The sequence below is a fragment of the Rhinoraja longicauda genome, chromosome 10, assembly GCF_053455715.1.
Source record: "Rhinoraja longicauda isolate Sanriku21f chromosome 10, sRhiLon1.1, whole genome shotgun sequence".
Taxonomy (NCBI): Eukaryota; Metazoa; Chordata; class Chondrichthyes; order Rajiformes; family Arhynchobatidae; genus Rhinoraja; species Rhinoraja longicauda.
Genome location: NC_135962.1, coordinates 61,941,692 through 61,958,593, shown reverse-complemented (window position 1 = coordinate 61,958,593; position 16,902 = coordinate 61,941,692). Strand labels below are relative to the sequence as shown.

Here is a 16,902-nt window from a genome sequence, read left to right as displayed (position 1 = left end):
CTGCCCATCATTCCTCTCCTCATCCAGTTCTACCTATTACCTACCAGACCCTCACCTCTTTATACCAACTATCTCCCCCTTACTTTCTCAGTCCTGATGGAGGGCCTCAACCCGAATGGCTCTCCTTCCCTCTGCTTCCGCTGAGTTCCTCAAGTAGTTTATTTTTTGCAATGAGTAGACAGGTTCAGTCCTGGATAGTGTGAAGCTATTTCAACAGTATTGTTAGAGTTTTGCTCATCTAATGGAGTAGTTAGTTGTAATCCTGGTGAATTGGCCTCCACTGCCTTCTAAGGCAGAGAATTCCACAGATTCACAACTCTCTGACTGAAAAAGTTTTTCCTCATCTCTGTTTTAAATGGCCTACCCCTTATTCTTAAACTGTGGCCCCTGGTTCTGGACTCCCCCAACATTGGGAACATGTTTCCTGCCTCTAACGTGTCCAACCTCTTAATAATCTTATATGTTTCAATAAGATCCCCTGTCATCCTACTAAATTCCAGTGTATACAAGCCTAGTTGCTCCAGTCTTTCAACATATGACAGTCCCGCCATTCCGGGAATTAACCTAGTAAACCTACGCTGCACGCCCTCAATAGCAAGAATATCCTTCCTCAAATTTGGAGACCAAAACTGCACACAGTACTCCAGGTGCAGTCTCACTAGGGCCCTGTACAACTGCAGAATGACCTCTTTGCTCCTATACTCAACTCCTCTTGTTATGAAGGCCAACATTCCATTGGCTTTCTTCACTGCTTGCTGTACCTGCATGCTTCCTTTCAGTGACTGATGCACTAGGACACCCAGATCTTGTTGTACGTCCCCTTTTCCTAGATGTAAACATCTTTCTTTTGCAGAATTGGATGAATTACTGAAACTTTTCTTTTACTTGGCAGATACTGGATGTATAACTATTTCACAGTATATCTTGTTGGATCCAATCCTAATGTTTTTTATTCTGGGAGCAGTACTCAGCATGCTGAGGTTCAACGCTATGAAAGACAGGTCAGTAAAAATTATTTACCAAGGCTGATGAAGTGGTAGGCAAATGTGTCACAAGGACTGAACCACAACAGATTGCATTTTGCTTTATACCTTTTATCCGAGCTCACTTTCCAGGTACGACTATCAAACACAGAATCTGAACAACGAGTACAACATTGTCTGAGTCGGCTTGGCAGAATGACAATAGACAATAGACAATAGGTGCAGGAGTAGGCCATTCAGCCCTTCGAGCCAGCACCGCCATTCAATGCGATCATGGCTGATCACTCTCAATCAGTACCCCGTTCCTGCCTTCTCCCCATACCCCCTCACTCCGCTATCCTTAAGAGCTCTATCCAGCTCTCTCTTGAAAGCATCCAACGAACTGGCCTCCACTGCCTTCTGAGGCAGAGAATTCCACACCTTCACCACCCTCTGACTGAAAAAGTTCTTCCTCATCTCCGTTCTAAATGGCCTACCCCTTATTCTTAAACTGTGGCCCCTTGTTCTGGACTCCCCCAACATTGGGAACATGTTATCTGCCTCTAATGTGTCCAATCCCCTAATTATCTTATATGTTTCAATAAGATCCCCCCTCATCCTTCTAAATTCCAGTGTATACAAGCCCAATCGCTCCAGCCTTTCAACATACGACAGTCCCGCCATTCCGGGAATTAACCTAGTGAACCTACGCTGCACGCCCTCCATAGCAAGAATATCCTTCCTCAAATTTGGAGACCAAAACTGCACACAGTACTCCAGGTGCGGTCTCACCAGGGCCCGGTACAACTGTAGAAGGACTTGAAGTGGGTTAAAATATCAAGGAGGAAATTCCAGAGCTTTGGGCCTGGAGATCTGGAAACACGACTGTCGGTAGAGGCACTGTTTATTGGGCAATCAAAAGTGAGAAGTGAGGATTGCAAGACTGGAAGGGGCTCAGCAGAAGTCAGACTCAAAGCCATGGAAGGATTTGAAAAGTTAAGAATTGGGGTAGTGAAACAGAAATGGATTCTTCCTGAGTATCCACAGTGCAATGAGGTGGCAATTCCAAAAATTCCAATCCTTTGCATGATGGAAATCAAGGAGTCATTGAGTGAAATAGCACAGAAAGGGACCCTTCAGCTTAACTTGTCTTATTTGCCTGCATTTGGCCCTTTTCCCTCTAAGGCTTTGCTATCCATGTACCTGTCAAGTGTCTTTTAAATGCTGATATATTATGTGCCTGTGGTAACTCGTTGCATAAACCCACCATCACTGTGTGAAAGTCACGTTTACCTTGTTTGGTGTATGGAAAGCAAGATGTTTTTTTACATGAGCTGAGGTTGGTATCATGAGGATGGTGGAATCGGGTACAATTACGATGTTTAAGAGGTATTTAGACAGAAACATAAATAATCATGCCGACCAAGATCTCCCACCTACACTCGTCCCACATGCCCGTGATTCGTCCATATCCCTCCAAATCTTTCCTATCCATGTACCCGTCCAAATATCTTTTAAATGTTGTTATAGTACTTGCCTCAACTACCTTGGTGTAAAAAAACCTGCCCCTCGGGTTCCTATTAAATCGTCCCCCTCTCACCTTAAACCGTTCCCCCTGGTTCTTGATTCCCTCACTCTGGGTAAAAGACTGTGTGTTCATCCTACTCTCGTCATGATCAAATGCACCTCTGTAAGATCACCCTTGGCCACTCCAAGGAATAGCCCGAGCCAGCCCAACTTCTCAGCTCAGACTATAGCTCAGGCCCTCAAATTCTGGCAGCACCTTGTCCCTAGATCACGTGGCTAAGAAGGTCAAACATCAGACTCTATTCCTACGGGAATACCAGGATAAGGACACTTACGTCAGACTCCTGTTCATGAATGCGCAGTTAGTAGTTAAGGGATATGATATAGTTGGAATTACGGAGACATGGCTCCAAGGTGACCAAGGTTGGGATATAAACATGCAGGGGTATTCGATATTTAGGAAGGATAGACAGAAAGGAAGAGGAGGTGGGGTGGCATTGCTGGTTAAAGAGGAGATTAATGCAACAGCAAGGAGAGACATTAGCTTGCATGCTGTAGAATCGATATGGGTAGAACTGCGAAATAGCCATGGGCAGAAAACACTTGTTGGGGTTGTATACAGACCACCAGACAGCAGTAGGAAGGTTGGGGAGAGCATCAAGCAGAAAATTAGGGATGCGTGTAGCACAGGTACACCAGTTATCATGGTTGACTTTAATCTACATATGGATTGGGCCAACCAAATTGGTAGCAGCACTGAGGAGGAGGATTTCCTGGAATGTATACGGGATGGGTTTTTAAAGCAATATGTAGCAGAACCGACTAGAGGACAGGCCATCCTAGATTGGGTAATGAGGAAGGATTAGTTAGTGACCTTGTCTTGGGCAACAGTGACCATAATATGGTGGAATTCTGCATTAGGATGGAGAGTGACACGGTTAATTCAGAGACTAGGATCCTGAACTTGAATAAAGGAGACTTTAAAGTTATGAGACGGGAATTGGCCAGGATAGACTGGCAAATTATACTTAAAGGGTTGACGGTGGAGATGCAATGGCAAAGATTTCAACACCGCATGGATGAACTCCAAAAATTGTTCATCCCTGTCCTGCGAAAAAATAAAACGGGGAAGGCGGCTCAACCGTGGCTGACGAGGAAAGTCAAGGATAGTGTTAAATCCAAGGAAAAGCCGTGTAAATTGTCCAGAGGAAGCAGCAAACGAGGACTGGGAGAAATTTAGAACTCAACAGAGGAGGACAAAGAGGTTAATTAAGAGCGGAAAAAGAGCATGAAAGAAAGCTTGCACAGAATGTAAAAACTGACTCTAAAAAGGAAAAGATTAGTGAAGACACATGTCGGTCCCTTACAATCGGAGACAGGTGAATTGATAATGGGAAACAAGGAAATGGCAGAACAGTTAAACGAGTACTTTGGTTCTGTCTTCCCGAAGGAAGACACAAACAATCTTCCAGAAATCCTAGGGGACCGAGGATCTAGTGGGAGGGAGGAACTGAAGGGAATCCACATTAGTCAGGAAATGGTGTTAGGTAAACTGTTGGGACTGAAGGCAGATAAATCCCCAGGGCCTGATTGTCTGCATCCCAGAATACTCAAAGAGGTGGCCCTAGAAATGGTGGATGCATTGGTGATCATTTTCGAATGTTCTCTCGACTCTGGATCAGTTCCTGTGGACTGGAGGGTAGCCAATGTAACCCCACTTTGTAAGAAAGGAGGGAGAGAGAAAACGGGGAATTATAGACCAGTTATCTTACATCGGTAGTGGGGAAGACGCTTGAGTCGATTGTTAAAGATGTTGTAGCAGCGCATTTGGAAAGTAGTGACAGGGTCGGTCAAAGTCAGCATGGATTTATGAAGGGGAAATCATGCATGACTAATCTTCTGGAATTTTTTGAGGATGTAACAAGTAGAATGGATAAGGGAGAGCCAGTGGATGTGGTGTATCTGGACTTTCAAAAAGCCTTTGACAAGGTCCCACACAACAGATTAGCGTGCAAAATTAGAGCACATGGTATTGGGGGTAGGGTATTGACATGGATAGAGAACTGGTTGGCAGACAGGAAGCAAAGAGTAGGAATTAACAGGTCCTTTTCAGAATGGCAGGCAGTGACTAGTGGGGTGCCGCAAGGCTCAGTGCTGGGACCCCAGTTATTTACAATATATTAACGATTTAGATGAGAGAATTAAATGTGACATCTCCAAGTTTGCGGATGACACAAAGATGGGTGGCAGTGTGAGCTGTGATGAGGATGCTATGAGGCTGCAGGGTGACTTGGATAGGTTGGGTGAGTGGGCAGATACATGGCAGATGCAGTATAATGTGGATAAATGTGAGGTTATCCACTTTGGTGGCAAGAACAGGAAGGTAGATTATTATCTGAATGCTGTCAGATTAGGCGATGGGGAGGTACAACGAGACCTGGGTGGGCTTGTACATCAGTCACTGAAAGTAAGCATGCAGGTACAGCAGGTAGTGAAGAAAGCCAATGGCATGTTGGCCTTCATTGCGAGAGGATTTGAGTTTAAGAGCAAGGAGGTCCTACTGCAGTTGTACAGGGCCCTGGTGAGACTGCACCTGGAGTATTGCATGCAATTTTGGTCTCCTAATTTGAGGAAGGACATTATTGCTATTGGAGTGCAACGTAGGTTCACCAGGTTAATCCCTGGGATGGTGCGACTGACGTATGATGAAAGAATGGGTCGACTGGGTTTGTATTCACTGGAATTTAGAAGGATGAGAGGCAATCTTATAGAAACATAACATTCTTAAAGGATTGGACAGGAAAAATGTTCCCGATGTTGGGGGAGTCCAGAACCAGGGGTCACAGTTTAAGAATAAGGGGTAGGCCACTTAGGACTGAGATGAGGAAAAACCTATTCACCCAGAGAGTTATGAATCTGTGGAATTCTCTGCCACAGAAGGCAGTGGAGGCCAATTCACTGGATGTTTTCAAGAGAGAGTTAGATTTAGCTCTTAGGGCTAGAGGAATTAAGGGAAATGGGGAAAAAGGAGGAATGGGGTACTGATTTTAGATGATCAGCCATGATCCTATTGAATGGCAGTGCTAGCTCGAAGGGCCGAATTACCTATTCCTGCTCGTATTTTTCTATCTTTCTATGTTTCTACAGCTCTTCCTTCAATATCATATCATATCATATCATATATATACAGCCGGAAACAGGCCTTTTCAGCCCACCAAGTCCGTGCCGCCTAGCGATCCCCGCACATTAACACTATCCTACACCCACTAGGGACAATTTTTACCTTTACCCAGCCAATTAACCTACATACCTGTACGTCTTTGGAGTGTGGGAGGAAACCGAAGATCTCGGAGAAAACCCACGCAGGTCACGGGGAGAACGTACAAATTCCTTACAGTGCAGCACCCGTAGTCAGGATCGAACCTGAGTCTCCGGCGCTGCATTCGCTGTAAAGCAGCAACTCTACCGCTGCGCTACCGTGCCGCCCATATTATAATGATAATATCATTATCCCAAATGGGGCTGTACTCACTAGAGTTCAGATGGATGAGGGGGACTTTATTAAAACTTACCAAATAGTGAAAGGCCTGGATCAAGTGGATGTGGAGAGGATATTTCCACTAATGGGGGAGTCTAGGGCCTGAGGCTACAGCCTTAGAATAAAAGGACGTACCTTTAGAAAGGAGATGAGAAGAAATTTCTTTCCCCGACTTTTTCTTGCATTCTTAGTTAAACAGAGCCGTAATGTTAGCCACCCTCCAGTCTTCTGATTACTCTGCCAGGGGGGCCCACAATCTCTTTCTTCACTTCCCACAATGTCCAGGATACTTTCGTAAGGTCTATAGGATTTATCCACTTTTATGCATTTTCCCCCTTTGGCCCTTTCCTGCCCCTTCTATTATCTGTTTGAGCACTCTCTGTAAACTTGCTCTCCAGATGCCTTCATATTATCAGCGTGCTTTGATAAGTATTTGAAATATGAATGATCTTAATCATTTTCCATTTTGTTTCTAGGCCCTTCTCTCTTCCTTGGTGGCAGTGGTTGATACTGACAGGACTCAATCTTGCTGGAGCCGTTGGGGTAAAGTTTGTTGGAATCTTTGTCATCCTCCTCATTGGAATTAACACTGCCTGCGACCTCTGGCATCTTCTGGGATTGGTTGACATTTCCCTGGTAAGTAGTCATTTGGCATCTTCTCAGTTAGGCAAATGTATGCTCTGCATGAATTATAAAACTGTGGCGGTCCCTGGGGATCAGGCCACTCCTTGGGTCAGCCCCCTCGTCACTTGACGGACAGGCGTAAGGGGTTAAAAGCCAGCCCGTTGGGAGGCGTGGCTCATCCCTAGGTGGACTACGCTGTGAGCAGGAGCTCACAGCCTAATAAAGACCTTTATCTAAACCTGCCTGGCGTCCTGCCTTTTCTCTGGCCTCCGCCAGGCCACTACACTGGTGACCTCGACATTCATCACGCGTCGTGATGTCTCGCAGTAATGCGCAACCCGGTCCTGCCGACCTCGATGCCGTCTCCCTCAAACTCCTGACCCTGTGGACCGAAGAGCCTGAGGTCTGGTTCCAGCAGGTTGCCGACAGGTACCCGGTCCCGCACATCCAGGACTTTAATGCCCACCTGGCCGGAGCATCTGTGTTCTCCAAGGTGGACCTTGTGCGCGAGTATAATCAAATCCCGGTCCACCCCGACGACATCCCCAAGACTGCCATCATTACACCGTTTGGCCTATTCGAGTTTTTATGGATGCAGTTTGGTTTGAAGAACGCCGCACAGGCCTTCCAACGGCTTATGGACTGTGTGTGCCGTGGCCTAGACTTTGTGTTTGTTTACTTGGACGACGTACTCTTGGCCAGCCGCTCGAGGCAGGAGCACTGCACCCACCTCCGCCAGCTGTGTCAACGCCTCAGCGAGTACGGGTTGTCCATTAACACGTCCAAGTGCCGTTTTAGGGTGACGGCCATCGATTTCCTCGGCCATCGGGTGACCCCACAAGGGGTGGTACCTCTTCCGGACAGGGTCGACGCTGTCCGCCGGTTCCCCCGACCGACCACTGTCAAGGGCCTGCAGGAATTCGCCGGGATGATTTCCTTCTATCACCGCTTCCTGCCGGCGGTAGCCGGAACTATGCGCCCACTCTTCCACCTCATGGCTGGTCGTCGCAAGGAGGTCGAGTGGGACGACGAAGCAGGAGCGGCGTTTGAGCATGCTAAGGAGGCCCTGGCCAGGGCCACGATGTTCGTTCATCCCAAGGAGGATGCCCCAACCTCCCTGACCGTGGACGCTTCTGAGGTGGCGGTCGGTGCAGTGCTGGAGCAGCTCATCGACGGGTGTTGGCGGCCACTCGCCTTCTTTAGCAGGCACCTCAGCGGGGCCCAACGGCGTTACAGCGCGTTCGACCGTGAGCTCCTCGCCCTCTACCTCGCCGTACGCCACTTTCGGTACTTCCTGGAGGGGAGACCCTTCACCGCATTTACAGACCACAAGCCGCTCACCTTTGCGTTCGCCAAGGTTTCGGATCCGTGGTCTGCGCGGCAACAAAGGCAATTGGCGTACGTGTCTGAGTACAGCACCTCAATTCGTTTAGTGGAGGGCAAGTACAACAGGGTGGCCGACGCCCTGTCTAGACCCGCGGTCCACGCCGTCCTACAAATGGCCGGGGGGATCGACTATTCCGCCCTAGCAGCCGCACAGCTGGGGGACGAGGAGATGGCCGCCTATCGTACGGCCGTGTCGGGCCTGCAGCTGGAGGACATTGTCTGTGGCCCCGGGGATACAACGCTGTTGTGCGACACCTCCACTGGCCTGCCGCGGCCCATCGTCCCTGTCGTCTGGCGGCGCAGGGTATTCGAGGTGCTCCACGGGCTGTCTCACCCCTCCATTCGGGCGACGGTGGCCCTCGTAGCCTCCCGCTTCATGTGGCACGGGCTGCGTAAGCAGGTAACACACTGGGCACGCGCCTGCATCCCGTGCCAGACCGCCAAGATCCAGCGACACGTGCGTGCTCCTCTGCAGGAGTTTGGTGTCCCTCGACAGCGGTTCGACCACATTCATGTGGACATCGTGGGGCCGCTGCCGCCGTCCCGGGGCATGACCCACCTCTTCACCGTGGTAGATCGCTTCACGCGGTGGCCGGAGGCCATTCCGCTGGCAGACACCTCGACGGCCACCTGCGCTCGGGCCTTGGCGGCGCACTGGATCGACCGGTTCGGGGTGCCACTGGACATTACATCCGACCGGGGGCCGCAGTTCACTTCGGAACTGTGGCCGGCCATGGCACGCCTCTTGGGTGTCCGCCTACACCACAATACGGCGTACCATCCACAGGCGAACGGTTTGGTGGAACGTTTTCACCGCCAGCTGAAGGCTGCCCTGAAGGTTCAGCTCACGGACCTAGACTGGGTGGACGCCCTGCCGTGGGTTTTGCTTGGGATCCGCACCGCACCCAAAGAGGACTTGGCCTCCTCCTCCGCCGAGTTGGTGTACGGGGCCCCCTTGACGGTTCCCGGGGAGTTCATCCCACCGGCACAAGGTCAAGGGGAGCAGCCTTCGGATGCCCTGCAACGTCTTCGGCAGACGGTGGGCAGGCTGGCACCTGTGCCCACGTCGCGCCATGGCACCTTCCATCCACACATCCCTGCCGCTCTGGAGGACTGCCAGTTTGTTTCCTGCGCAGGGATGCTCATCGGTCACCTCTCCAGCGGCCGTACGAGTGCCCCTTCCGGGTCCTGCAACACGGCTCGGCCACATTTGTTCTGGACATGGGGGGTCGCAGCAAGACTGTTTCAGTCGCACGGCTGAAGCCGGCACACGTGGACACTGATCGGCCGGTGCCGGTTGCGCAGCCCCGCCCGCGCGGTCGGCCCCCGTCCACGTTACCCCCGCCAGTGTCTGCTACGTCCCCTCCACCTGTCGGTCGGTCGCCGGTCCCTGCGCCGGTTGTGGTGCGCACCCGGGCTGGTCGCCTCGTGCGCCCTCCTGTCCGCTTTGTACCTCCGGTTCTTGGGGGGGGTCCTGTGGCGGTCCCTGGGGATCAGGCCACTCCTTGGGTCAGCCCCCTCGTCACTTGACGGACAGGCGTAAGGGGTTAAAAGCCAGCCCGTTGGGAGGCGTGGCTCATCCCTAGGTGGACTACGCTGTGAGCAGGAGCTCACAGCCTAATAAAGACCTTTATCTAAACCTGCCTGGCGTCCTGCCTTTTCTCTGGCCTCCGCCAGACCACTACAAAACTATATTTCTGAGAAAATTCATTTGATTCCACTTCAGTGCAGTATTTAATATTTCAAGTAACAAAACCGAAGAATAATTATCTTCAATGAATATGAATTGTGTGGGTGTGAAGGGCATGTGGACCAAGTGTTGGGGTTTATGTGGCAGCTTCCCCACTGGTTGGCATGGATGAGTTCGGCCAAATGGTCTATTTCGATTCTCTATTGTTCTGTGATTTTTGACCGTAATCTAACACATTAGCCGGGTACCATAGTCAGAAAATAAAATTGGAACTCTTGTGTTGTTTGTGTTTTTTGTCAAGTTACATTCTCTGGCTGATTGCACTCAGAATAAACATGAATGGGTGTTGGACATGTTGCACGATCTAAATCATATTAATCCTGGCCGGCACAGTGCCACGGCAAATAGAGCAGCTGACTGGAAACTCCACGATCCAGGTTCCATCCTGACCTCTGCTCTCTGTCCCCACCGGTCAGTGCATGCATTACCCTTGGATGCTTCAGATTGCTGCCACATCTGAAAGGTGTGCAGCTTAATGTTAATTAGCCACTGAAACTTTCCTCAATGTGTAGGTGTGTGGTAGAATTTGAGGGGACTTAGGTGAATGTAGAGAGAATACAATAGAATTAGTGTAGGTGGGTGTATGCATTACTGACCACGTCCCATCTGTGGATCATAAAGGAGTACATGTACAAAGTTGGTGGAACAAATAATAAACCAGGGACTGACTTGTTAAAATAAGTTTTAACAATGGTTGATGTTGAAGACCATCCTTCAGACCAGCAATAGTTCAGACCAACAATAGTTCAGACCAACAATAGTTCAGACCAGCAATGGTTCAGACCAACAATGGTTCAGACCAACAATGGTTCAGACCAGCAATGGTTCAGACCAGCAATAGTTCAGACCAGCAATGGTTCAGACCAGCAATGGTTCAGACCAGCAATGGTTCAGACCAGCAATGGTTCAGACCAGCAATAGTTCAGACCAGCAATAGTTCAGACCAACAATAGTTCAGACCAACAATGGTTGATGTTGAGGCCATCGTTCAGCCCAACAATGGTTGATGTTGAGGCCATCGTTCAGACCAACAATGGTTGATGTTGAGGCCATCATTCAGACCATCTCACAGGTTTGGTCATTTGGTAGGCGAGGGTTCAGTGGAGGAGTTGGCAGGTGGGTGAGAGAAAATTATTAATTCATGATTTTGTGAGTAATTAAACTCAGGAATATGTTACCGCAACCTCATTCAAGTTCTCTACGTGCAAGTATAAATTTTCCAGGTTGTAAGAATGAATTAATTTTAAAATGGCAAGATTATGATATGGCCACAGCTAGTTTTGGGTTTGGCTGATTGTATACGTTATTCTAGGTTGAATTTGGAAAACACTTGCTGGCTCGGGTTTGGTGTCTCATTCTCCTGCCTCTTGTCTTCTACACAACCTTATTTGCAATTCATTTTGTAGTTTTGAACAAAAGGTGAGTTTTTAATCAACGTTGTGTTTAATTATCAACTTAACTCTGCTTGATAGACGAAATAAATTATCTTGAAAACATTGGTGTGAAAGTAATGTAGAATGATGGATGATAGTGAGGCTACAGTATTGCAACCTGTCTAGGCAGGGGGGGCAGCTGCTTTTACCCCACTGCAGGTCAGATATCTTGTATAGGATGACTGGAGACATGCAGTCTTGATTCAAAAATTAAATGTTTCTCTTTTTATATTTTTCCTTAGTGTTTGAACACATGATGTAGCAACTCAAAGAAAAAATCAGTGCTAGAAAAAATAATATTAATGCAGTCTAAAACAAACTGCAGCGGGAATTCGCAAAGTGTCGGAGGAACTCCGCGGGTCAGGCAGCGGGTCGGGAAGGGAATGGGCAGTTGACATTTCTGTCACGACCCTTCTTCAAAACAGGGGAGAAGGCTGAAAGAAAGAGGTGAAGGGAAATGTGGAGCTAAGAACTGGCATGTGACAAGTGGATTTGGGAAAGGAGAGGTGGTTTGGCAGATGAGTCAGGAGGAATTGAGAACAGTAGAGATAGTTACCAATGCTGGAAGTGACGTGGAGAAGACAAACAGGTGGAATCTGATCATGGAAACAGGCCCTTTGGCCACCTTGTCTGTGCCGACCAAGTTGGCGTACTAGGCTAGTCCCACTTGCCTGCACTTGACCTGAAACCCTTTAATCCTTTTCTATCAAATGTATTCACTAAACATTTCTTAGCCAATATGCAGAGTGCCTACAAGGGAAAGGACAAAGCTTGACCAACTGTTAGGAAATTGGAATGGGCAAGTGTGAGGTGTCCCTGAACGAGCCTTTTAGGACCAGACTGGGAAAAGGCAGGAGAATGGGGTTGAGATGGAAAGGTAGATCATCCACGATTGAATGGTGGAGTAGACTCGGTGGGCCGAATAGCCTAATTCTGCTTCTATGAGTTATGAACATCGACCATAGTTCTATTAGCTTTAAAATAGTTATGGATAAGTACAGGGCTGGTCCACAAGTTAAAGTTCTGAATTGGGGCAAGGAAATTTTGATGGTATTAGAAAGGAACTTGGAATAGGTGATTAAGGTAAGTTGTTTGAGCACAAAGGGATGTTTGTAAAGTGAGATGCTTTTACTAGTGTGGTGAGAGTTCGGAGCATGCAAGTTCATGTTAAAGTGAAGGGCAGTGCAGGTGGGTGTAAGGAAGCTTATATGACAAGAAAAATTATGGCTGTGGTCAGGAAAAAGTAGTAGGCATGGGCCAGGTATAGGCAGCTGGGTTTGAGTTCTGTGGGTCGCTGAAGAATGCCGGGAGACCTGATAGAAATGCATAAAATTATGAATAGGATAGACAGTCAGAATCTATAAAGTTCTATAAAGCTGCATCATGTGTTCCTGACTTATTCTCAATACCCTGATAAATGTAGGCAATCTTACATCATGCCTTCTTTACCACTCTATCTACTTGTATTGCCACTTCCAGGTAGCTATGTACTTGGACCCCTAGACCCCTCTGTACATCAATGTTATTGAGAGTTATGCAATTTTGCCGATATTACCTTGCTGCACAAGAAGGGAGCAAGGCAGAATAGTGGGAACTATCGGCCGGTTAGTCTGACCTTGGAGGTTGGTAAGATTTTAGAGTCCATTATAAAGGATGAGGTTACGGAGTACTTAGAAGTTCACGATAAAATGGGCCAAAGTCAGCATGGTTTTGTGAAGGGGAGGTCTTACTTGACGAATCTTTTGGAATTCTTTGAAGTAAATAGCAGGACAGTCAAAGGAGATTCAGAAGATGTGTACATAGATTTTCAGAAAGCCTTTGATAAGGTGCCACATGTGAGGCTGCTAAGGAAGATTAAAGAGCAGATACTAGCATGGACAGCAGGTTGGCTAGTCATGTCAAGTTTATTTGTCACATACACATAAATGTGTAGTGAAATGAAAGATTACCCACAGTCCAACAACAAGAGCAATAAAAATAAGCAATAACACACACAATCAAACAAAAAGAAACAGAAAGAAACATCCATCACAGTGAGTCTCCTCCAGTCACCTCCTTACTGTGATGGAAGGCCAGAATGTCTTTTCTCTTTCTGCCGTCTTCTCCCGCGGTCAGGCTGTTGAAGTTGCCACGTTCCAGGCCGCGCCGGACGGTGAAAGGTCCGCAGCGGGCCGACCCAAGCCCCGCGATCCGGGGCTGGCGAAGACGCTGCCGCTGCACATCGGGGCGGTCGTGGCTCCCGACATTGAAGCCCCCGCCGGGCAGAGAAAATCCCGCGGCCTATTCCAGGCGGTGCCGGACGGTGAAAGGTCCGCGGCGGGTCGACCCAAACCCCGCGATTCGGGGCGGGCGAAGACGCTGCCATTGCCGGAGCTCCCGATGTCGGCCCCCACCCAGGGTAGGGGCTGTGAGCTTCCGACGTCCACGCAGCCGGAGCCTCCACAGGCGAGTCCCAGGTGGAGGCCGCCAGCTCCAGGTGCATGGCCGCTGGTAGGCCGCAGCGGGAATGGAGACACGGCCCAGAAACAAAAGGTCGCGTCTCCGTTCGGAAGAGACAATTTTACATTTACAGTTCCCGCCACCCCACCCCCCAACCCCCCATAGTACACAACCACAAAAAACTACAACACATTTACAGTACAATCAAGACAAAAAAACAACATAAAAACACAAAGACAGACGGACTGCAGGTACGCCGCAGCTGCTAGGGGCAGCACAGGCACAGGCTCTTGTACAGGAGGCTCCGAGTGTAGAAACCGGTTCATGGTTAACCGGAATATGTTAATGGTATGTGGAGATATTTATATATATGGGAGTCAGTGCAAGACACCCATATATATAAATATGGTAAAAGAGGTAAAAGATCAGCCTTGAGTATACTGGATGTCACAACTGCCTCTCGTTCAGCTCCCTCCCCCTCCTCTCCGTGAATCTGACCTCCTTGTTCCCTCTGCCTCCCTCTCTCCAAATCAGTGTCTCTCCCTTCCCTCTTCTCCTTCCTTCCTCTCCCCCCCCCCCCTCCACTCTCCACAAGACGCCCCTCCAACCCCTTCCCCTCCTCCCTCACCCTCCCTCCCTTCACCCGACCTGCCGCCGGCAGTTTCCTGCAGTGACAGCGCCTCCCTCTGGATGGATGGCAGAAGGCAAAAAGTGGCAATAGAGGGAGCTTTTTCTGGGTGGCTGGCAGTGACTAGCGCAGTTCCGCAGGGATGGGTGCTGGGGCCGCTACTCTTCACGTTATATATCAATGATTTGGACGAGGGGATTGAAGGCTTTGTGGCCAAGTTTGCGGATGATACGAAAATGGGTGGAGGGGCAGGTAGTGTAGAGAAAGCAGGGACTCCGCAGAAGGACTTGGACAGGTTGGGAGAGTGGGCAGAGAAGCGGCAGATGGAATATAGTGGAGCAAAGTGTGGTCATGCATTTTGGTCGTCGGAATAAAGGCGTAGACTATTTTCGAAATGGGGACATAATCCAGAAATCGGAGGTGCAAAGGGACTTGGGAGCTGGTGCAGGATTCCCAAAAAGTTAATCTGCAAGTCGAATTGGTAGTTAGGAAGGCGCTGGTCAGGCTGCATTTGGAGTATTGTGAGCAATATTGGGCCCCGTATCTGAGGAAGGATGTGCTGGCTCTGGAGAGGGTCCAGAGGAGGTTTACAAGAATGATCCCAGGAATGAGTGGGTTATCATTTAATGAGCATTTGACGGCACTGGGCCTGTACTCGCTGAAGCTTAGAAGAATGAGGGGGGACCTCATTGAAACTTACTGAATAGTAAAAGGCTTGGATAGAGCGGATGTGAAGAGGATGTTTCCACTAGTGGGAGAGTCTAGGACAAGAGATCACAGCCTCAGAATTAAAGGATGTTCCTTTTGGATGGAGATGAGGAGGAATTTTTTTAGTCAGAGGGTGGTGAGTCTGTGGAATTCATTGCCGCAGAAGACTGTGGAGGCCAAGTCAATGAATATTTTTAAGGCAGAGATAGCTAGATAGCGTAGACTAGTATGGGTGTCAGGGATTATGGGGAAAAGGCAGGAGAATGGGGTTAGGAGGGAGAGATAGATCAGCCATGATTGAATGGCGGAGTGGACGTGATAGGCCGAATGGCTCAATTCTGCTATCACTGATGACCCTTGACCTATTTCTGTAGCTAATCTATACCTCACTATATACGTTGACAGTTTTTCTCTCAGTCTGCAACCCCAGTAATCTTGCTGTCATTGCAAACTTACCAACCAACCTGTCTATGTTTACCTACAAGTCATTTATGGTACCACAAACAGCAGAGGTCCCAGCTCAGATCCCTGCGGAACTCCACTGGTCTCTGACCTCCAGCCGGACTGTTGTGCTTCCACCACAACCCTCTGTCTCCGATCAGTAAGCCAGTTCTGAATCCATACGACCAGGTCACTGTGAATCACCTGCAACTTAATCTTCAGCCTACCATGGGGGACGTTATCAAATGCCTTACTAAACTCTAAACCCACCCCCCTCATTGAGCATCTTTGCCACTTCCTCAAAAAAAAACGATCAAGTTTGTAAGACCTACTGTGCACAAAGCCATGCTGACAGCTGTTACTTTTATTCAACAAAAAAACAAAGTGCTGGAGGAATACGTACAGGTATGTAGGTTAATTGGCTGGGTAAATGTAAAAATTGTCCCTAGTGTGTGTAGGATAGTGTTAATGTACGGGGATCGCTGGGCGGCACGGACTTGGTGGGCCGAAAAGGCCTGTTTCCGGCTGTATATATATGATATGATATGATAACTCATCTGGTCACTGTGGAGGGAATGGACAGTCAACATTTTGGATTGAGACTCTTTCTTTGGCCATTCTGAGAAGGGTCTCGTTCTGAAACATTGAGCTTCTATTTCCCTCCACAGATGCTGCCTGATCCATTGAGTATTGCCAGCATTTTGTGTTAGACTATATTCATGCTCCTGTAGTTTAATGTATCTCCTGTTTATTTCTATTCTCAGCCAAACACTCAATCTCCAGTGTTTGTAACTTGCTTTCTTCAATGAACCATTTGGTCCTTTTTTCCTTTATAGTGGGCCTGGTGATGGATTCTTCAGCTCTGCATTTCAGTCTCGTTTGATTGGTAACAATTTGCACAATGCATCAATGCCAGAGCGTACGTACGTCTGAAATAAGTATCTGATTCTTACTCTGGGTTTGTCATTTGCCTGTTGTAACCAACCAGGTACATGGACCTGCTGGGGTGGGATGTTTCTGGGTTTGATGCTGGTAGAGATCAGATTGCAAGTCGTGGGCAGCGCTTGCTGTTGTAATGTTCCTTTAAGAGAAGGGACATAGAGGTCCCCCCTTCTTTAAACCATGACAGGTACACACCATGCTGCTGCCATACCTGGAAAACAGATCTACGTGATCTTGCCCTTCCACCGTGCTAACAATAGCAGCACCAACCGCACACTCTAAAACTTTCTGTATTTCTATCATTTTCCTTCTCGCTTTACCTCATCATTGGTATCGATTTATGCAGTGAGATAGTGAAAAACGTTTGAGGTATTCAGTCAAATCATACTGTACATACTTTACCAAGCGCAGGCTCGGCGATCGTTTCGCTGAACACCTCGCTCAGTCCGTCTTAACCAACCTGATCTCCCGGTGGCTCAGCACTTCAACTCCCCCTCCCATTCCCAGTCTGATCTTTCTGTCCT

General features: G+C 48.4%; 1 protein-coding gene across 2 annotated transcripts in view; it reads left to right on the top strand.

Moving 5' to 3' along the window:
* Positions 1–16,902, top strand: part of pomt2 (protein-O-mannosyltransferase 2) — a 71,645-nt gene that overhangs the window by 12,244 nt on the left and 42,499 nt on the right. For both annotated transcript variants that reach the window (XM_078407242.1, XM_078407243.1), the window contains exons 5-8: positions 893–1,001; positions 6,504–6,663; positions 11,100–11,206; positions 16,273–16,355. In XM_078407242.1, the coding sequence (XP_078263368.1) occupies positions 893–1,001; positions 6,504–6,663; positions 11,100–11,206; positions 16,273–16,355 (459 nt within the window). The remainder of the gene's footprint in view (positions 1–892; positions 1,002–6,503; positions 6,664–11,099; positions 11,207–16,272; positions 16,356–16,902) is intronic.